The sequence below is a fragment of the Schistocerca cancellata genome, chromosome 11 (genome assembly GCF_023864275.1).
Source record: "Schistocerca cancellata isolate TAMUIC-IGC-003103 chromosome 11, iqSchCanc2.1, whole genome shotgun sequence".
Taxonomy (NCBI): domain Eukaryota; kingdom Metazoa; phylum Arthropoda; class Insecta; order Orthoptera; family Acrididae; genus Schistocerca; species Schistocerca cancellata.
In genome coordinates this window covers 175,877,404-175,900,659 of record NC_064636.1, presented here as the reverse complement: position 1 = coordinate 175,900,659, position 23,256 = coordinate 175,877,404, and the positions used below count along the sequence as shown (strand labels likewise).

The 23,256-nt window shown below is 43.5% G+C and overlaps 1 protein-coding gene across 3 annotated transcripts in view; it reads left to right on the top strand.

Annotated features, from left to right (window-relative positions):
* Positions 1-23,256, top strand: part of LOC126108531 (neprilysin-2-like) — a 247,419-nt gene that overhangs the window by 41,116 nt on the left and 183,047 nt on the right. For all 3 annotated transcript variants that reach the window (XM_049913809.1, XM_049913811.1, XM_049913810.1), the window contains exon 2: positions 12,029-12,106. In XM_049913809.1, coding sequence (XP_049769766.1) covers positions 12,029-12,106 — 78 coding nt within the window. The remainder of the gene's footprint in view (positions 1-12,028; positions 12,107-23,256) is intronic.

Genomic DNA, 23,256 nt, shown 5'->3' with positions numbered 1-23,256 from the left:
TCACAATTTGTACAGAAACCAGATGGCAGTTATAAGAGTCGAGGGACATGAAAGGGAAGCAGTGGTTGGGAAGGGAGTAAGACAGGGTTGTAGCCTCTCCCCGATGTTATTCCATCTGTATATTGAGCACGCAGTAAAGGAAACAAAAGAAAAATTCGGAGTAGGTGTTAAAATCCATGGAGAAGAAATAAAAACTTTGAGGTTCGCCGATGACATTGTAATTCTGTCAGAGACAGCAAAGGACTTGGAAGAGCAGTTGAATGGAATGGATGGTGTCTTGAAGGAAGGATATGAGATGAACATCAACAAAAGCAAAACGAGGATAATGGAATGTAGTCGAATTAAGTCGGGTGATGCTGAGGGTATTAGATTAGGAAATGAGACACTTAAAGTAGTAAAGGAGTTTTGCTATCTGGGGAGCAAAATAACTGATGATGGTCGAAGTAGAGAGGATATTAAATGTAGACTGGCAATGGCAAGGAAAGCGTTTCTGAAGAAGAGAAATCTGTTAACATCGAGTATAGATTTAAGTGTCAGGAAGTCATTTCTGAAAGTATTTGTATGGAGTGTAGCCATGTATGGAAGTGAAACATGGACGGTAAATAGTTTGGACAAGAAGAGAATAGGAGCTTTCGAAATGTGGTGCTACAGAAGAATGCTGAAGATTAGATGGGTAGATCACATAACTAATGAGGAAGTATTGAATAGGATTGGGGAGAATAGAAGTTTGTTGCACAATTTGACCAGAAGCAGGGATCAATTGGTAGGACATGTTCTGAGGCATCAAGGGATCACCAATTTAGTATTGGAGAGCAGCGTGGAGGGTAAAAATCGTAGGGGGAGACCAAGAGATGAATACACTAAGCAGATTCAGAAGTATGTAGGTTGCAGTAGGTACTGGGAGATGAAGAAGCTTGCACAGGATAGAGTAGCATGGAGAGCTGCATCAAACCAGTCTCAGGACTGAAGACCACAACAACAACAAGCCCAGGGACCGATGACGTCAGCATTTCCCATAGCAACTTACCACCACCCACCGACTATTTCCGTTCGGCGTTGCGTCGGCCAGATACTTCTCCATGCTGGCCGAGGTGTTCCTCTTTCACTGTCGGTCAGTGGTTGTACTTGTGTTCTGGGACGACAACGTGTACCAGCAGGTAGTGAAATATTTTCCAAAGAGTTACAGGTGAGTGATGCTGGTGAGTATACTGTACAAGAAAACTCACCAAGAGAGAGAATAAAACTAGTCATGCATGTATCGCACTAACTGGAAGGAAACGCACTCGTGGATTTCACACGTAAAGAGTAATCGTCATGAAGCACATTGTTCATTTAGCAAAGGGCAGATTATTATTACGAGGAGCCTGTGAACGAGTATCTCGAAAACGGCGGAGCTAGCCGAATGTTCACGTGGCGCTGTCCTGAGGTAGAAGGACACTGAAATTATCATCAGGCGCTAAACGATTGAACGTCCACGACTCTTCACACACTGTGCAGTCCGGAGGCTTGTCTGCTCTGCACAGCGGGACAGATGCCGGTGTTTGGCGTCTGTGCCGACAGGTCACAGTGCTGGAGCACGCACAGGTGTTTCAGAGCTCACCGTCCACCGTACACTGTGGAAGGTGGAGCTGTGCAGCGTGCCACCCCTACATGTTAATATGTTCACTCAACAGCATCGTCAATTACGACTGCAGTGGGCAGGGAACCGTCGGGATTCGACCCTCGGTCAATGGCAACGTGTCGGTTCTTCGGGTGAACCACATTTTTCCTACACCAGGTCGCTGGTCGTCTCCAGAAACGCCGTCATCGAGGCGAACGGCGGCCCGAAACGTGCATCGCGCCAGGGAAGCAGGCTGGCGGGGGCAGTGGTGTGCCACGGGAGACATGGGAGGACCTGAGGCAGTAGCCGGAGACACGCCGGCAGCTGCGAACCACGTGCACGCCTTCATGCCTGACGTCCTCCCTTACGGCGATGTCGTCTTTCAGCAGGATAACTGTCCGTGTCTCGGAGCCAGAACCGTGGTACAGTGCTTTGAGGAGCGTTATAGTGAAAACGCGTTGATGTCTCAGCGACCAAATTCGGCTGATGTGAATCCTATGACACCCATACGCGAATTACATGACCTGTGCGTAGACATATGATGCCACATAGGCCTACCTCCATAAACCTACCAACAAACTGTCGGATCTCTGATACGCAGAATAAGTCATGCATTTCGTTCCAGAGACGGACAAACAAGCTATTAAGCAGGTGCTCTTAATGTTTTGGTTCATCAGTGTCTCGTTTCAGTTTTTCTCAGAAGACATCCCTTTACCTTGATGTATAATTTTGGATAACTCGAAATGCGTTATACTAAAAATATTTCACTTCCGCTTCATCTACTGGAACGTATTCATAAAAATAAAAAATTGTCAGAGTAACGCCATGAGATACGACGGTCAGTGAAAACCTCTTAACTCCAATTTGTTAAGCCGACTGGTGTGGCCGAGCGGTTCGAATCCTGCCTGGGGCATGGATGTGTGTGATGTCCTTAGATTAGTTAGGTTTAAGTAGTTCTAAGTTCTATGGGACTGATGACTTAAGATGTTTAGTCCCATAGTGCTCAGAGCCATTTGAACCTTTTTTTTGTTATATTTTACTGGTGAAGCAAAACCCGTACCTTAAAAAATAATATGAAGTGATCTACAAAGTTTCTGCATACACTGAAGGGGCAAAGAAACTGGTACAGGCACGCGTATTGAAATACAGATATATGTAAACAGACAGAATATGGCGTTGCCGTCGGCAACGCCTAGATAAGGCAACAAGTCTATGGCACAGTTGTCACATCGGTTACTGCTGCTACAATGGCACGCTATCAAGTGAGTTTTAACGTGGTGTTATGGTCGGCACACGAGCGATGGGACACAGCATCTCCGAGATAGGGATGAAATAGGGATTTTCCCGTACGACCGTTTCACGAGTCCGGTAAAACATTAAATCTTCGACAGCCCTGCGGCCGGAAAAAGAACCTGCAAGAACGGGACGAATGATGTCTGAAGAGAATCGTTCAGCGTGACAGAATTGCAATCCTTCCGCAAATTGCTGCAGATTTCAATACCGGGCCACCAACAAGTTTCAGTATACGAACCATTAAACGAAGCATCATCGATATGAGTTCCGGAGCCGAAGACCCACTCGTGTACCCTTGATGACTGCACGGCACAAATCTTTACGCCTCGACTGGGCCCATCAACACTGACATTGGATGACTGGAAACATGCAGCCTGCTCGGACGAGTCTCGTTTCATATTGTATCGAGCGGATGGACGTGTACAGTTGTACATACAACCTCATCAATTCATGGGCCCTGCACGTCAGCAGGGAACTGTTCAAGCTGGCGGAGGCTCTGTAACGGTGTGGGGCGTCTGCAGTTGGGGTGATATGGGACCCCTGATACGTCTAGATACGACTCTGTCAGATGATAAATACGTAAGCATCCTGTCTGATCACCTGCATCCATTCATGTCTATTGTGCATTCCGACGGAGGTGGTCAATTCCAGTAGGACAATGCGACACCTTACACGTCCGGAATTGCTCAAGAGCGGCTCCAGGAATACCCTTCCGCGTTTAAACACTTCCGCCGGCCACCAAATTCAGCAGATACGAACATTACTGAGCGTATCTGGGATGCCTTGCGACTTGCTGTTCAGAAGACATCTCCACCCCATCGTACTCTTACGGATTTATGGACAGTCCTGCAGGAGTCATGGTGTCAATTCCCTCCAGCACTACTACAGACATTAGGCTAGTCCATACGACGTCATGTTGCGGCACTTCTGCGTGCTCGCTGGAACTCTTCGCGATATTAGGCAGGTGTATCAGTTTCTCTGGCTCTTTAGTGCAAGTGAGTGTGTAGTGCAAGTATAGCTGTTGACAGATGAAAGAAATCCGTGCAGTTCCAAATCTCTCTTTGATTACAGAGTTACTGGTTACCGTTATTACGAGTTTTCACAAACAGATGGAGAGAAATCCATGCACTTACAAATCTCTCTTTGATTATAGAGTTACTGGTTACTGGAAATACGAGTTTTCACAGACGGACGAAGTTCTGACATTTTCGTTGCCTACCATCCATATGTTAAAGTAAGGTAAAGTTGTGTCTTCGTGTGTGAGGAGATGTGGCGACTGAAATCATCGCACGGGGTTGCAAAATCCCCTGCCAACCGGCTCTGCATGTCAGTCCCATTCAGAGCACTTGAGGTCACCTACCTTCTGTTTCCGATAGTTAGGGGCATCCGCGATCACTAGCGGCCATTTTTCTCCTACTTATTGCACTGTACAGCAGCATTAATTTAATTTTACATTCCCCACTACAAAACAGAACCATACATGTAGGTGAATGGCCCTACAATGAACATTTACAACTCTATGTTCCCGACTTAAATTTATACCGTAGCAGTTCATGCGTAATGCTCGCCTGTCAGTTGCCAGTGCTGAGCAATAAATTCCCTCTCATTTGTGCTTCTACATTCTCCCCCCCCCCCCCCCTCCAAAGCGGGTTGGCTATTGTACCTCTGCCTCTTGCATCGCCCGTGACTAACTCTGCCAATTTTGCACGTGCATACAGTACTTGTTATGGATATTGTCTGTTTACATTTGTGCACTCTACGATTAAAGCCTTAAACAACAGTTTTATTTGTGTATGAGGGCGTTCCTAAGATTATTCAAATTCGTCACGTAATCTCCAAAGCCTTCTGCGTAAAAGCTTTTAACTGAATTAAAAGAGTTAGCAGGACACTTTATCGCTTAGAAGTTAGCCTATACGCTGCACTGAGTATTCTAATGCCTAATACCAAAGTACATACGTTTATGAGAGGAGGACAGTGTAAAATTTTCAAATAATTTCTTATCAAATAACATACATCATAGCAGATGAAATATTGGAGCTAAACACACAATTCTTTCCACACTTCTCAGAAGTTACCATAAAAAACCACATGCAGAGCTTCATTAAAACAACTTCTGCACTTTTTGAGAAAATGGTACATAAAGAGGGACTGATATTTATACTTAACATTTATTAACTTATTATTTTTTATATTTTGAATTTGAAAGCCTAGAACCATGAAAATTTACATCAATGTTGTTTAAGATATGTATCATATATTTTAAGATGTTCATTGAAATGCCCTTAGAACTTTAAGAGGTATGACAATTTATGTTCCAAACATAAATCCAACACGCTCCACTAGAGTGTACAACGTCATTTTAGAGAGTGAAAAATGCTCTTATTAGTGCTCGGGCGTAATTTCTTGCAGTTAACTCGTTAAAAGTGATGAATGGAAATGAGCTTATGGCATTGTTGGCCGGTAGTCCCCATCTGAGGAAGTTCGGCAGCCAAGTGCAAAGTCTTATTTCAGTCGACGCTACATTGGGGGACTTGTGCGCCGGTGATGAGGATAAAAGGATGAGGAAGACAGCATGAACAGAGAAAATCTCTTACCCGCCCGGGAATCGAACCCGGGCTCGCTTGCATGGGAGGCGAGTACGTTACCACCCAGCTCAAATGCCGACTGTTGAAAGTGACAATGGAGTATAATAAATAGGAGCTGTCCAGTGCACGCATATCTAACAAAGGAAGGAGTGAAGAAAGGAACTTTCATGTACGGTCGACAGCCAAAGTTATTAGTTTGCTTGAAGGCAACGGTGCGTGGGCAGCCGTTTCTATGACTCATCACGCCAACTGCGTAGAAAGTTAGAGGAAACCACGGAAAATCCAAACTTGGTGGCTGGTCCAGGGACTGAACCCGGGTCCCTAAAATCCGAGTCGGGCGGCTTTACCACTATATGAGCCCCGGTCGGCCTCGCATATGTGTCGAGGTCCATATATATGAAGCTGATCAGACCTCTGATGACGTACGCAGCTGCAGTCTGGAGATACGCAGCTGCTACACGCCCGCAGATCATACCGAACAAACTGCTGTGCATCATTAGCAACGCTCCACGCTACACCCGCACCGTGGATCTTCCTACTGAATACCGCCTTGGAACCCTCAAGGAAGTATTCAGAGTCGCCACACGGCTATGCAGAAGCTCTACACACTCGAACAATCCTTTCATCCTTGCACTGGAAACAAAGATCACAAACATAGGTGGAAGTATAAGCGGCCAAAGACACTCCTAGCTAGGGTATAACCACCTATCATTCATTTCATTTCCATGTCCGCTCAGCATTTCCAAAAAATAGCAGTTACGGTAGCTTTGTCATTTCCTTCGTAAACATCTCGTATTGAGCGCAGGTTATCCAGGAGGGGGCATACAAATAGATGGCTCGGATATTCTTTAGCCCCGTAGTCGCAAAAGGTGTCAGCGGTCGCTGGAAGGATTCCCTACTTCTTCAGGTTGGTCTTCCATCGGGGGACGCCCCACTCTTACGCGATTGAGGGACCTCCATATGGGGTATTGTACGTTTGCGCCAGGAGCTAGTTCTTCTTTTGGTGAAACGTCCACGAACAGTGAGCTCTTCGATGGCGAGCTAACATACACTCAAAAGCGGCAACGTTGGCAAGCCCCTGCCAAAACATTGACTGAATACGCCAGCTTCTTTCAAAGCCGACCAACAGGCTACAGCAGGGAAGCCGACAAACCACACGCTAGGCACAAATTGAGACGCGTATAGCGCGTGTGGCGCGGCGCGGCGCAGCGAGCATTTTTGTGGCTACACAGGTTCAGATGGGAGCGCGCAAACTGGGACGCGACGCGACTGGGACGCGACACGCGTCTGGCCCAGGTCGCGCGGCGTTGTGGTCGCGGCAGAGTTTCTCGCGCCGCGCGGCACGAGAGCGCTGAGGGAGGGGAGAGGCGGGGAGTGGGGAGTGGGGTGGCACTCCTGCCATACGCTCACTTCGGCGTGGCGCATATGGGCAGTACAGCGTTGCAGTATATGGAATTTTATTGTCACTGAGTAGTGTTTCGTTTTTCGCCGTCTCTTTTCGTTAGTACATAATAGTTTTCAGTTGCATATATCTGTCTATTTTCTCGTGTTGTCTATTCTTTTGTCATGAACGATCCACAGTTCAGTAACTGATGTGCCCTTAGCCACCGGGACTATATCTTCTGCCTCCACAATGTTTTCAGATCGTAAGAACGGACAGATGATTTATCGTAATGGTAGCGAGTAAGGAAGTAAGGAATGCTGTGCATGAAATTTATATGGGAAGGAATCTCAATCGAGAATTTCATAAATATCATCAACTACGAAGATCACCAGACAAATTCTTCGAATACACGTGAATGAGCAGAGGAGCATTCGACTATCTCATCTATAAATTAAATGCAAATGTTTTTTACATGATCAAGTATTTTTAACAGCCAATAAATGAGGAAGAATGACTAACTTGGTTCAAATGGCTCTGAGCACTATGGGACTTAACATCTATGGTCATCAGTCCCCTAGAACTTAGAACTACTTAAACCTAACTAACCTAAGGACATCACACACACCCATGCCCGAGGCAGGATTCGAACCTGTGACTGTAGCAGTCCCGCAGTTCCGGACTGCAGCGCCAGAACCGCTAGACCACCGCGGCCGGCCTTCCCTCAACTCATTAATAAAGTTTTCGTTAATTATCCTGATTACTTTCAAGCAGTTAAATACTTTCACGCAAAACTAGACCTCACGCTGGTCACTTTGATACCCCGTTTTCCTGTTTCTCTACGTTTGTTTGGCTATGAAAATTGGGACAAAACCTCATGGTGTAATGTATAGGGGATCTTGTTTTCGCTCCGCTCACGCATTTACAAAAACGTATCGCGTGTTAATCGAACGATAAAATAGTCTTTCCTGCGTGCTATCACTTCCAAAAAATGTCGTTTCGATAACTTGAACCGTTTATAGGTTACGACGATTTTTACGACCACTTGATTCTCTAAGTGGAGGAAAGGTTCGGACGCGCCACGAGCGACCCGTCCGCGGATACAACAACCAAAGTCTCAAGAATGAAAAGAGATATCATTCCGGTCTCATTATAAAATACAATTTAGATATATTGGTTACATTTCATACGCAATAATGTACGACCTTAAATGAACTATACGGAAACTACGCAATGTGACTTTACCTCTGCAATTCTTAAAAATTTCGTGCAGCCATGTACTCATTTTCGTGCAGCACAGTAACTATGACGAATAACGAAAATAAATTCAGACCGTGATCGAGCAAAGATATAAAGCTATAAGATGCAGAGGAATAAATTTTTTTCACAGAATACTTTTTGTTAAAATTGGATCATAAGTATTTCATAGCTGCCATCGCGTCCGCCCCACTGCTTTGCTGCGAAAACACGTGCGTGCTGGAGCGACGAGATTCAAACACGTCTGAATTCAAACGTCGAGAGTTGCAGAGGAAGACAGGCAGCGACACAGATGTCGCTCACGTAGGACACTTCAGTAACTACACCTGCGATTGTGTTTTGTCGCCTGCGGTTGTCGCGCTCGCTTCTGTAGCTTTTCGTAGGACGCGGCCTGAGTATTACGAAAGGCGTTTAAGGAACGGCGAGAAGTACTACAGAGAATGGCTGTTATAATCAGATTCGAGAAATGCTGTTTCCCACTCATTTTGTAGCCTTCACGAAACACAACATAGGAAATTCCGTGACGTGATTAGTGAGTTCAGCTTTATTACTTAAGAGACACGAGAAAAGTTCTGTGCATTTCAGAAATTATAAAACATGAATTGAGCTGAATAACTCTTTAAAAAACAGCCCGCTCCAGAAACTTTAAGACGCTGAAAAGGAGCGTTGGCAAAATGTTATTATAAGGATTACGTATATGATTCAGTTTTTTTTTTTTTGAGTTCACAAAACATGGCGTTACTTGGAAAGAGCAAAAAATTGTATGACTGGAACAGTGGCAATTTTCTGAAACGCACTGAAATGTTAAGATAATTCGGTGGACGATACGAGTTTCACGAATATCCCGACTTATCTCGGAGACAAAATTCGAAATGAAATAATTTCTGTATTTGCAAACCAAATCCAGTCACTTTTTTAAATTTGTAAATTTGTGCCGAAATAAGAACTATTTTTCAGTTATACTTTACTGAACTCCCGATTATTCACATATGGAAAAAATTGCTGTTGTTGTTAAATCTGTTATTTTCGACAAATGCTTACAACAGTTGGAAATAATAGAGCACTTCACAGCTCTTTGTCCAATTTTTGATTTCCAAAAAATAGCACATGCGATAGCTTTGTCATTTCCTTCGTAAACATATTGTACTGAGCGCGGGTTATCCAGGAGGGGGCATACAAGAAGGTGGCTCGGATTATCTTCAGCCCCACAGTGGCAAAAGGTGTCAGTGGTCGCTGGAAGGATTCCCTACTTCTTCAGGTTGGTCTTGCATCGGGGGACGCCCACTCTTACGCGATTGAGGGACCTCCATACGGGGTACTGTGCGTTTGCGGCAGGAGCTAGTTCTTCTTTTGGTGAAACGTCTACGAACAGTGAGCTCTTCGATGACGAACTAACATACACTCAAAAGCGGCAACGTTGGCAAGCCCCTGCCAATCATCGACATTGACTGAATACGCCAGTTACTTTCAAAGCCGACCAATAGGCTACAGCAGGGAAGCCTACAAGCTCGCGCACGCCAGGCGCAAATTGAGACGCGTATAGCGCGTGTGGCGCGGCGCGGCGCAACGAGCATTTTTGTGGCTACACAGGTTCAGATGGGAGCGCGCAAACTGGGACGCGACGCGACTGGGACGCGACACGCGTCTGGCTCAGGTCGCGCGGCGTTGTGGTCGCGGCAGAGTTTCTCGCGCCGCGCGGCACGAGAGCGCTGAGGGAGGGGAGAGGCGGGGAGTGGGGAGTGGGATGGCACTCCTGCCATACGCTCACTTCGGCGTGGCGCATATGCCCAGTGGACGTATTGCCCATCCGAAAAGTACAGCGTTGCAGTATATGGAATTTTATTGTCACTGAGTAGTGTTTCGTTTTTCGCCGTCTCTTTTCGTTAGTACATAATAGTTTTCAGTTGCATACATCTGTCTATTTTCTCGTGTTGTCTATTCTTTTGTTATGAACGATGCACAGTTCAGTAACTGATGTGCCCTTAGCCACCGGGACTATATCTTCTGCCTCCACAATGTATGCAGATAGTAAGAAGGGACAGATGATTTATCGTAAGGGTAGCGAGTAAGGAAGTAAGGAATATTATAAAATCATGTGACCTAGAAGAAAGGCAGGAAAGTATAACAAAGTTATCTACTTGCTGCCTGTCATGCTGATATGCCTACCATCTGTCACAAAATGTCGAAAAGGCGTAATTTCCTCAGGCATGACCCATTTGTGCTCCTGGTAAAAGACGTCCAAGATCTGAAGAACGTAAGTTCCATTGTCATTACTTGGACACGGATGTTATAAGAGACATTTTACTACATACATATGGACATCACACTATCAGCATTAATAAACTAATTATACAACAGGCTACACAAATGAAGATGTGGTCGAAATTATTCCGAAAATATGAGTATCCTGAAAGAGTGTGGTATTTTAATATATTTAATGCGTTGAAATGTGTTGCCTACTAAGGCAGATCTACTTTAACGACAATGTTTTTCGAACGATGTGGACTCCCGCTCATAAGACATAAGTGGCTAGCCTCCGCACTTCTGTCGCAAGCTCTATTCTCAGCTGCTGACAATACACTGACCATTGTGTTGTGCGACGGATCCATTGCTTACTTTTGTCAATAACAACTATTTTACTCTCGAATCACACGTTGTCAGTTTGGCGAGCCGTAGGTGAGTAGCCGGCACCTGGCACGTGCCTGTCATTCCGCCTGAAGGGTGCGCTCGCCATTATTTTAGCACCGCTCAGATGGAGAGAAGTAATAAAATCCTTTGGCAGGTTTCTATTCCGGTCGTGCAGTGTTAAAAATACGATGGGTTGTGGGAATTAAACCAAAATTCCAACAGAATTGGCGATTTATTTTTGTGTGAATTGTTAACCTTTTCTCATTCGAAGAAGCATCATCATTTATGAGTAACGCTCACATTTCTCTTGTTAACAGGTGTAATTGTACTTCTTTTCCCAAAACACAGTACAATTTGCACTAACTCATCTTGCAGCAGCTATTGCGTCAGAATTCTGAACCAGAAAGTCCCATTAAACAAGTAATTGGCGACCGGAGAGCTCAGTAGCTTACGAAAAACCTCACCGTGTCGGTTTACAGTGACATAAGAGAAGAAATTTCATGTTTATTTGCATATTAGCTGTCGATAACTGTTAAAAAATTGGAGTCCCTGGAAAGAAAACATAAAATAGGAAGTCTAAGTTCCGACATATCTCGATAGATAAGAAAGTTCTGTTTGTTTACCAATTGGCAAAATACTCTCCTCCTTATGTGCTATCATTCGCCAAAATCTCGTCTCGGGGTCTCGAGCGGATTAGGAGATATGAGGGATGCTGTGAATATTTCATTCTCGCAGGCGTGAGATCGGGAGTGAGCGCGCTACATTCGATCCATTTTCTCGGGATCGGAGACAGATACAGAGCTCCTCCCAAGTCTCAAGAAAAATTCAGTGTGTAGGCTAAATTTCGCACACATTAGTGAAATATGGGACAAAACGCAAAATCATAGCGACCTCTATTTTTCATTGCAAATTTTTCGAATTTTGCTTATTCTCTTACTAAAATGTGTGTATCACAAAAAAGTATGACCATTAGCAAGACGATGGGCACTTCGCCACGAAGCTGACATATAGTGTCGCACGTAAGGCAAAAATCAAATATTTTATCCGAATAATTTCTGCAAAAGGAAGATTACCGTGTGCGCGCACGTCGATTCTGTCAGTACAGAGCGTCGCTAACTGGCGCGTGCAAAGTCTATGTACGCGTCTCAGTATGCGAAGCAGCAGCACGGCACATGCAGCACGTGCTTAGCCTAACGCACAAACAAATCGCAAACACTACCCTACACTGTGGATCCGATATACGACCTATCGGACGCTAAACAATAATGAATCCATCTGTTACAGGTATGCTGATGCTGACCGAGAAGCCAACATCGTCACCCAGCTGCAGCCGGCGAATGACATCGCTTTGCAACGTCAAAGGTATGCGCTTGCATGATACCCACTACTAGCAAATCCACTACTTGCATGACCTGTCGCAGGCAGCAAGAAATCCGGTAGTGCTCTTACAACCCGATCCAATTACTGCAGAGGATTCTTTCCCTTGGCTCTAGTCTTGATACATTTTTCCTCTGCCCTTCAAACCGCTACCCTTCATTCAACTTTCGATCCAATCTATCTCCAGATGAGCGCGTATTAATGGATAACCGCAACCAGACGTACGCAAACAGCGCAGTCTCCATGGGTACCAAGATCGATGCCATGTATTTCTAAAGATGATTCTGGACTTCGGCCTGCAGTTTCAAATTCTGAAGTGATGCGGTATTTGATAGAAAACGTACCTACACAAATATGAAAGCATGATTATCCTCGTGACGCTTCAAATCGAAGATTTTCGACTTGTGCCGTGTCCTACGTGAGCGACAGAAGCGGCCGGCAGCGAGCGACTTCTGGATGCGCGACAGACACTCCAGCGACAGGCAGCAGCGACGGGCGAAGAGCCCGGCTGTCCTGCGTGCGGGCGGCCGTGTCGCGCTGCAAGGTGGCTGCTGAGAGCCGGCCAGCTGTCTCTGTAAAACGCCGCCCCTAAACTGTAGAATACTGTAGCTGGAGGGTATGGCTACAGAAGTAGGTTTACTTAAGAAAATCAAACGGAAAGGAATGCTGTGCATGAAATTTATAAAGGGAGGAATCTCAATGGAGAATTTCATAAATATCAACTACGAAGATCAGCAGACAAATTCTTCCAATACACGTCAATGAGCAGAGGAGCATTCGAATATCTCATCAATAAATTAAATGCGAATGTTTTTTACATGATCAAGAACTTTTAACAGCCAATAAATGCGGAAGAATGACTGACTACATGACCAACTACCCTAAATACACACATACACACACAGACTGATGACCTGAATATTTGGCTGTGGTGTAGTGGTAGCGTCAGAATTCGTGGTTACGTGTTTCGAGAATGTCCTGCATTCGACACCGGGTTGTTCTTCCACTGACTCAGTTAGAATTCTGTATTCAAAGTTTCATGTAGCCTATACTGTTTACACTGCATTGCTCAGTATATGTTTAAGGTCTTTCCAAAGAATTTGATCTTAAAGTGTATACACACCTGTCCCACTATATATCACACACATTAAATTCCTAATAAATTACAATAACCATGAAATTTTACAGATATCTGATGTTGCGAACGTACTTCATCAGTAGTCAGTGTTAAGGAAAAGCGTTTCAATTACTGTACATAGTCCGTAAAAGTAAAGCATACAAAGTTTTCCAAAAGAAAGTCAAAATTTTTGTGTAATGATTTGTTTAAAAGTATGAAATAAAAGACATTAGGGAAACGTTTGGTCCACCTAATTTTCTCTTCATGATTTCGAGCCTCATTCCAAGGCACTTAGAACGTTTCTCTGATCTACTTATTCCTTTTTAAAAAATCATTTCATAAAATATTTGACCGATTTCTTTCATTTTTTTAACTTTCTACCTTGTCAGAAAGCTTGATCTTACTGACTCCTCGTTTGCCTTCCTAACGTATTTGATTCGAAGGAAGCCTTTTTGACATTTAAATACCGCACCAGTGTATCTTGTTACGTGCAAAACAGCTAGGCCTTGAACAGATGAAATTTTTAACACTTCATTTACTTAGCTTGGCAGCAGATTTCGCGAAATATTTCAATTTTTCCATAACTCATTAATTAAGTTTTCGCTAATTATCCTGATTACTTTCATACTTTGATCCAATTCTAGACCTCATTCTGGTCACCTTGATACCCCTTTTACCTGTTTCTCTCCGTTTGTTTGGCTATGAAAATTCGGACAAAACCTCATGGTGTAATTTGTAGGAGATGTTATTTTCACTCCGCTCACGCGTTTACAAAAACGTGTCCAGTGTTAATCATACGATAAAGTAGTCCTTTCTGCGTGCTGTCACTTCCTAAAATCGTCGTTTCGATATCCTGAACCGTTTATGAGGTACGACGATTTTTACGACCACTTGACTCCCTAAGCGCAGGAAAGGTTCGGACGCGCAGCGAGCGACCCGTCCGCGGATACAACAACCAAATTCTCAAGAATGAAAAGAGATATCATTCCGGCCTCATTATAAAATACAATTTAGATATATTGGTTACATTTCATACGCAATAATGTATGGCCTTAAATGAACTATCCTTAAAGTCTACGCAATGTGATTTACCTCTGCAAATTCTTAAAAATTTAGTGCAGCCATCTACTTATTTTAGTGCAGCACTGTAACTATGACGAATACTCACACTCACTCACTGGTCATACCGAACTCGGGAGTCCATTACCGCAGCAACGTATTTTCGCCATGTGTCCATGTCTTGGGCTATTTCCTTCCATTCACCTCCTCAAATCAGCCTTCACATTGTCCTCCCATCTACGCCTCAGTCTCCCCACGGGACGTTTTCCCTCTAGGTGCCCTACCAGTACTCTGCGCGCTGCCCTGCCCTCATCCATTCGAGCTACGTGACCCGCCCATCGCAGCCTACGTGATTTAATAATACTGATTATGTCAGGGATTGAATAGAGTTTGTGAACCTCTTCGTTATGCAGTTTTCGCCACTCTCCGCTAATGTCATCCCTTTTTACTCCGAAAATTTTCCTCAAAATTTTGTTTTCAATTACTCGAAACGGCTTTTCATTTTTCACAGTGAGAGACCAACTCTCCCACCCATACAGCATAACAGTTAGAATAATAATTTTGTATATTCTAATTTTTAAATTCCTAGACAATATCCGTGATGAAAGTAATCTATTCAGTGAGAAGTAGCACGCATTTCCCGCCCGTAATCTCTTCTTCATTTCGGATTCAATCTCATTTCTCGAAGTGATGTCCACGCCCAGGTACTTAAGTGTGTTCACTTTTTCAAACTGCATGTCTCCAGCGCTTAACATTTCCTGATCTACTGCTGTTGGCATTCTAGTAGTAACCAGGTATTTAGTTTTGTCTTCACTTATCCTTAGACCTACATCTTCACTAGCCTTGACTAACGCATTCGCATTTGCTGTTACACATTCTTTCCTATCGGTGATGATGTTTAGATCTGCATACCCTAATATCTTTATATGTCCATTTAACTCCACACCCTCTGAATTATCTGCTGCCATTCGTACAATATATTCTAGGACTAAATTAAAAAGTACCGGAGACAGGGCATCTCCCAGCTTAAGTCCGTTCTTTATTACAAATTCTTCTGACTCCTATTTCCCCACGCGTACTCTACCTTTTGTGTTTTTCAAACTCGCTTGTATAAGTCTAACATACTGTTTGGTATTCCAAGTTCCAAAAGAATTCTGTACAATTTTGATTGCAATACTGAATCATATGCTTTTGTAAAATCTATGAAAGGATTATGAACTGGTTTATTGTATTCCCGTTTCTTTTCCAAAATTTGATGCAGGGTTGATCTGTTCCTCCGAAAGCCAGCTTGGTAATCCCCCACAATTTCATCTGCATATGGCGTAAGCCTGCTTAGCAGAATATTCGAGAAAATTTTGGAACATACTGATAATAGAGATATCCTTCTATAATTACTACAATCCATTTTGTCGCCTTCCTTAAAAATTGGGATCAGAATCGACTCCTGCCTCTCTTATGGTATCATCTCTGAGTTCCATGCTTTAGTTATCACTTTGTGAGCTACTTCCACCAATTTCTATCCCCCATTGTTAACTGTCTCGTGGGCCCCTACCACCACGACACAGCGCGTCCCCAGGTTGCGGATAGGGGATACTGCCTTCAGATATCAAGGGTAGCTGCGAATGCAAGAAATAAGCAGTCGCAGACAGCCGGTGGGGAGCAGGCGATGGCGTGGTCAATAATCCCTCTTTCTTCTTCTCTTACTATCAAATCTATTCAACAAGAATCGGCAACATTAATGGGCATAATAATAACGAAAATAAATTCAGACTTATGTCGAGCAAAGATAAAAGCTGTTAGATGCTGAAGAAAAACTTTTTTTCACAGAATACTTTTCTTAAAATCGGATGATAAGTATTTCAAAGCTGCCGTCGCGCCCACACCACTGCTTTGCCGGGAAGACACGTCGTGCGTGCTGCAGCGACGAGATTCAAACACGTCTGAATTCAAACGTCGCCAGTTGCAGCGGGGGACAGGCAGCGACACAGATGTCGCTCACGTAGGACACTTCAGTAACTACACCTGCGATTGTGTTTTGTCGCCTGAAGTTGTCGCGCTCGCTTCTGTCGCTTTTCGTAGGACGCGGCCTGAGTATTACGAAAGGCGTTTAACAACGGCGAGAAGTACTACAGAGAATGGATGTTCTAATCAGATTCGAGAAATGCTGTTTCCTGCTCTCTTTGTAAGTTTCTCGAATCAAAACATAACAAATTCCGTGACGTGTTTAGTGAGTTCAGCTTTATTCCTTAACAGACATAAGAAAAGTTCTGTGCATTTCGAAAATTATAAAACATGAATCGAGCTGGATAACTCTTTGAAAAACAGCCATCAACAGAAACTTTTAGATGCTGAAAAGTAGCGTTGGCAAAATGTTATTATAAGGATTACGTATGTGATTCCGTTTTTTGAGTTCACAAAACATGGCGTTACTGGAAAAGAGCAGAAAAGTGTATGACTGGAACGGTGGTAATTTTCTGAAACGCACTGAAATGTTAAGAAAATTCGGTGAGCGATATGAGTTTCACGAATATCCCGACGTATCTTGGAGACAAAATTCGGAATGTAATAATTTCTGTACTTGCAAACCAAATCCAAAGTCACTTTTTACATTTATGCCGAACTAATAACTATTTTTCAATTACACTTTACTGAACTCCCGATTATTCGCATATGGAAAAAATTTCTGTTGTTGTTAAATCCGTTATTTTCGACAAATGCTTACAACAGTTGGAAATAATAGAGCACTTCACAGCTCTTTGTCCAATTTTTGATGCCACTGGCGCCAGTTTGACTTTTTTTTATTATAGGAGAGCTACCAAAATATAATCTGAATGTAAATAGTTTAAGAGGACAGGGCTATGACAGTAATTGAAATAAATAAACATCAACCATCCACAAAGTGTTAATAAGTTTCTTAATCAATAATTTCTCTTCGTTTTTAAACATTTAAGCACAAATTCACCATTGTGCTGGACCACTGTTGCCACCAGAGAATGTTGGTTACAAATTTATTTATATATATTTTCCCGGAAATTCTGATGTTGAGAGATTATTGCGCAACTGCAGAGACCTTTACATGAGCACAAACAGTTGGTCAAATTATTCAAGACTGCGTTACAAATGATGCCCTTGGATGATCAAAAAATAGCGCGGAGAGCAGACAAAACACCAGCAGGCGGACATTAAAAACGCTTCAAAGCACCGACGTTGAATGAAATTGCCATTGTGGTTGTCGGCGAGAATTTGGTGGCTTGACAGCTTGACGGTGATTAGTGAAAACATGCAGTGCATCTGTATGATGCATTCCAATGCCTACTGATATTTTGCAGAGGAGAGAATAGATATAATTTTTTGATCATGATGATTAATCTATTAACCACCACAATGATTAACCCATTAACTGATACATAGCAGTGTTGTTAATTGTGTTTCAATTCTATTCCTAGCAAAAGTTAATTATTCACTCACAGGTACAGAAAAAAAACAAGAAGTTCAGCCGTATGATCCCTACCATTGGCCGATTCATCGAAATGAGGGCAATCACATATTGAAATGCCACAGCTTGTTTCATTAGTTCGCCGTTGTATGTAAGAACTCGAACGGAACGTCTGACATATGTACATTTAAATCAACAAAAATTGGGAGTGGAAAAACACATTCATCTCCGTTAAACCACGAATGTAGATGGAAATGTAAACAATGTCGGTGGACCCACTATTTTTCCAGTTGGAAGCCTGATACTTGCAAGAAGCGACGATTTTCAATTTTAGAAATTAAAAAAATGTCTGCAGGACAAGGTCTGGATTGTATGGAGGATGATGCGCCACAGTGATTTCTTGTTTTGTGCAATAGTCAAGCACCAATAGGGAAGAATGTGCGGGTGCGTTATGTTGATGCAAGAGCCATGAAATGTCTTAACAGATTTCAGGTCGTTTCCTTCTCACGTTTTCTCGCAGGCGTCGCAGCACATCCCGATAAAACATGTCCCTGTGCCACGAATTCATGATGAGGCAATCTTTCAATGTCAAAGAAAACTATCAGCCTGGAAGTGACATTTGACCTGACGTGACGAGGTTTTGTCCGGCCATTTTGAAGCATCCGTAACGTCGAGTACAGCTTAAGCACTCGGCACCGTAGGCTTCCTGCATCATATGGTGTGTCCCTGTAAAGGTTTCCGTGAGTTTCACTCAAAAGTTTAATGCAGACACGTTGCTCCTCTAACTCTGCGGTCTCGAAATTCCCAAACTGTGCGGCGCAACGTTCTGCTCAGTACAGCACTGGACAATAACTGACAGACGTACAACAATGAGACTTCCGGCAGTTACACATGAAACACAGGAGTGTGCAGGGATGCCAACCGCATTTCGTTCCAACACACAACTGGCGCGAGATTACGAGCGCTCCGGAATTTTTTGAACAGATCTCGTATGCGCGCCAATACCGGCAACCAGACTTGGTAATCACTTCCACTTGCAACCCAAAATGGATCGAAATCTTGCAGCTGCTCGATCACCCCAACGTTCGCCGCGGCTCTACAACGCCAGTATTCAAGAAGAAACTTAAGGCGGTCATGGATTTCATTACGAAATATCGTGTGTTGGGAGACGTGTGATGTCGGATGTACTCTGTGGAGTGGCAGGAAAGAGGACTGCCTCGTGCACGTATTCTTCTTGGGATGGTTGCGAGAATAAGACCGGATGAAACTGACGCCGTCGTCTGCGCAGAAATTCCTGATCCCGAAACAGATGTACGAAGTGGTGACGACGAACATGACTCATGGACCGTGTTTAGATCACGACCAGGAGTTTGATCCAAAACAAATGCTCTAAACCTTATCCACGTGCTTGTCTGGGTCTCACACCCACAGGCAGTGGCGACCACCTCCTGTACCGTCGTCACTTTGCACAGGATGACGGCGTATCGATAACGTTGTAATGTTGATGCATTAAGTTGTTCTGAAAGCGGTGCTGATATTCAAGACAATAAAAGCGGGTTAAAAGCCGTGAGCTATCTGGGGAAGTTAACCTTGCATTACTGAGCAACTGTTTCACCAGGTATCCAGTCTAGCTTACCAAATTCCCAACCACACTAACATTAAATATAATCTTTTAATAGCCATCTTACGACAACCGGTTATTTTATATATATATATATATATATATATATATATATATATATATATATATATATATATAAAGAGAATAAAAATAAAAATAATAAATCAGTTTACATTTGGACATTTATTTTAACATTGACCATTGTTCCGTTAAAATTTCAGCATATTAAACATGATTCATAACTAAACTGGTGCCTTATTTAGGATTGTGAAAATGTGAGTTTGTAATCTTACAGAACACATCAAATATGGAGTCAAGATTGGGAGACTGCATCATACAACACTGCATTCATAAAATGACACACGAAGATCGTTGAAACATATGCAAGAGGAAATTAACGACACCAATCGATTCAATTTTCACGCAAAGAAGTTACGTTCATAGCGCAATCCTGTCCGTCATGAAATTACCACACACTGGTATACTAAACTCATACTAACTCTCTGTGAAATCTTCCAGAAAAGACTAGCTGAGGGCTACTTTGATGATTACACCACATGCTTCACGTGGTCAACTTGGTTTACACAAAGAGTGTAAATCCACAATAATTTTGATAATTAAAATAAATTACATCGAAAGACAATTTACAAAAGGAAAACCTCGAACTGGTTACTACAGTCTTACTATTAACCTGATGGGTCAAACAATTGTATAAGCACTTGGTACTGGTCTCACAAAGTACACCCCACATGGGTTGAACATAAAGAAAAGTTGCTATATTGAAAAATATTGTCAAGACGAGATTTTATAATCTCATGCACATTCGCATTTAAGATTGATGATCTTAGTTAGAGTTATGGATCCTCAACACGTGGTTCCACTTTACTCACAAAGTAGTGACAAAGCAACTACTGGAAGATATTCTGAACTTCACACTCGAATTACACTGCATTGCAATATAAGATAACATTAGATATTTTATATCTAAACCTGTAATAAAGGTGATTAAATTTTCAATTAGGCTGAACTTAAGAAATCCATTGTCCTACGGACTTAGCAGAGGCGCCCTTAGCCGGAGATCTTACCACTTCAAACGCTCTCCACGGACAGACTGCTGTGGGCCCCTACCAAGGGTGCTTCACAGATACCAACGGAAGTGAATAGAGAGGCAGCTTCCTATACTAACATGACAATGGACGGACAGGACCATACCAAGAATAGAAACCTCGTGGCTTTTAGAAAGCGTACCTACCTGTTCCGACGTTGGTCCTACTGTTCTCTAGCAGACAGGCTTGTCTGCTACCATCAAGCATGCAAGTAGAAATAAATTTGCTCATTCATCCTTTCATACAGAAGGGAAGGGGGACGACAGTATCTTATCATATACAGTATATAAAAGAAAGCGGATGTAGGTTCCGTATGAGACTGTGTGATATGAATTACATATAAGCTGTGTTTTAAAGTGTAGTATTGTGAGAGATCGTTCTTGATTATGTGTAAAAGTAACACGTTCCACTGCTCAGACTCCTCCCAGATGGAGTCAGAAACACCACAGTAAATTCAGAAGTGGAATGTATGCCGTAAATGACAACAGATTTAAGAAATTAACATTAAAGGAATCCAACAGAGACCTTTGAACGTCGAGAGTCAAAAATAAACACGTTGTAGTGGACAACATCTGGACTGTTACGTATTCTTCGATGCTTTCCAAAACATCCAAAGCGCACTGGAGTCCTGAGTACTGCAGTTCTGTCGAGTCCATCAAATACGTTTGCAGGTACGTCACGGGAGGAAGCGACATGGCTGTACTTGGTATTGCGGCTTCTGATGCCAACGTTGAAGTTTCGCAATACCGGATAGGAAGATATGTCAGCAGCAATGAGACGTGGTGGAGGATCTTTTAATCTCCATACGCAAAAATCATCCCACTGTGGTCCATTTAGCTGTGCACCTGGAGAATGGACTACGAGTTTATTTCACGGCAGCAAACGCAGCGCAGGGAGCTTAAAGATCGCCAGCGGCAACGTTGGTCAGTTTCTTCGCGACGTGCGCAGGTCATCCACAAGCGAGAACTCTGCTTTACACGGAATTCCGAGGTATTTCACGTGGAACGCATTATCAAAAAAACAGAAGTCGAACGTAGGGCACACGGAAAGCCTGTTCCTGGATACGTGAATGTACACTGATGAGCCGAAACATAACGCCACTGCCCACCGTGACTCTGGATGACGCCTGGTAGCGCTGGAGGCACGTCACGTGGTGTCAGCAGTAAGTAAGCGGAGCAGAGACGGACGAGGGATCGCCCTAGTGAAGATATGGGCTGCAAATGGGGAAATCCACTGAGGTAAGCGACTTCGACAAAGGGCAGAGTATTATTACGCAGAAAGCGGCAAAGTTGGTGGAATGCTCACGTGCTACTGTCGTGGGCTCCTACAGAAAGACTTAGAGGGACAGTGAGACTACGACTAGGCGCTAAATGGTTGGACGACCACGACTCTTCAACGAACGCGGCGTTCGGAGGCTTGTCTGCTCTGTAAAGTAGGACAGATGGTGGCCTGTGGCGTCTCTGCCGAAAGAACACTACACTGGTGCACGCACAGGTTTTTCGGAGCGCACCGTTCTTCGTACGTTGTGGAACATGGTGCTCCGCAGCAGACCACCCCTCCATGTTCACATGTTGGCCTGACGACTGCAGTGGGCGTGGAACCATCGGCATTCGACCGTTTATCGATGGAAACGTCAATAAAATTTTTGCTACACTAAGTCGATGTTCGTCTCCACAAACGCGATTATCGAGATGAACGGCGTCTCAAAACGTCGAAACGTGCGGCGCGCCACGGACGCAGCCTAGTGGGAGCGATATTATGCTGTGGGAAACACTCTCCTCAGCTTGGATGGGACCTGTGGTAACAATCGAAGAGACACTGACGACTGCGAACAACCTGCATCCCATCATGCTTGAAGTCATCCCAGACGGCGATGTCATCTTTCAGCAATACACAGTGAAGAGCCAAAAAAACTGGCACACATGCCTAATATCATCTAGATGCCTCGCGAGCACGCAGAAGCGCAGCAAACGATGTGGCACGGACTCGACTAATGTCTGAAGTGCTGCTGGAGGGAACTGACACCATGAATCATGCAGGGCTGTCCATAAATCCGTAACAGCACGAGGGGGTGGAGATCTCTTCTGAACACCATATCACTCCATCTGAACACGCCCCACGCGATTACAGAGCTTCCACCAATTTGTACAGTCCCCTGCTGACGTGCACAATCCATGGATTCATCAGATTGTCTCCATACCTGTGCACTTCGTTCTGTTTGATACAATTTGAAACGAAAGACGTCCGATCAGGCAACATGTTTCCAGTCATCAACAGTCCAATGTGGTGTTGACGGGCCCAGGCGAGGCGTAAATGTTTGTGTCGTACAGTCATCAAAGGCACATGAGTGGTCCTTCAGCTGCAAAAGCCCATGTCGATGATGAGAACTGGGATCTAAGGATGGGGCAGGGTAAGGTTACGATTGTGGACGGGGCCGTATTCAGTTACTCTCGGTTGCACAACAAATAGTAAACTTTATTTAAAGAAATTAAAATTTTAAAACAATCTATATAAAAAAAACACAATTGACTGTATGACGGCTGAAAGGCCTGAATTAGGAGTCAGGAGAACAATTCCAAATAGCTCGTATTAAGATAAATACTTCGTTTTACAACAAACTGTAACAATAATGAAAGTCTTATTATAAAAGAAGTGAAATTATTACTCGGCTGAAAGGCACAAACAACTTCAAAACACAAACAGCTGAAGGCCTGAGTTAGAAGTCAGAACAACAATTCCAAACATCACACATTTCAATAAATTCTTTTCTTTTAAAACAAGTCTGCTTTAAAAAAA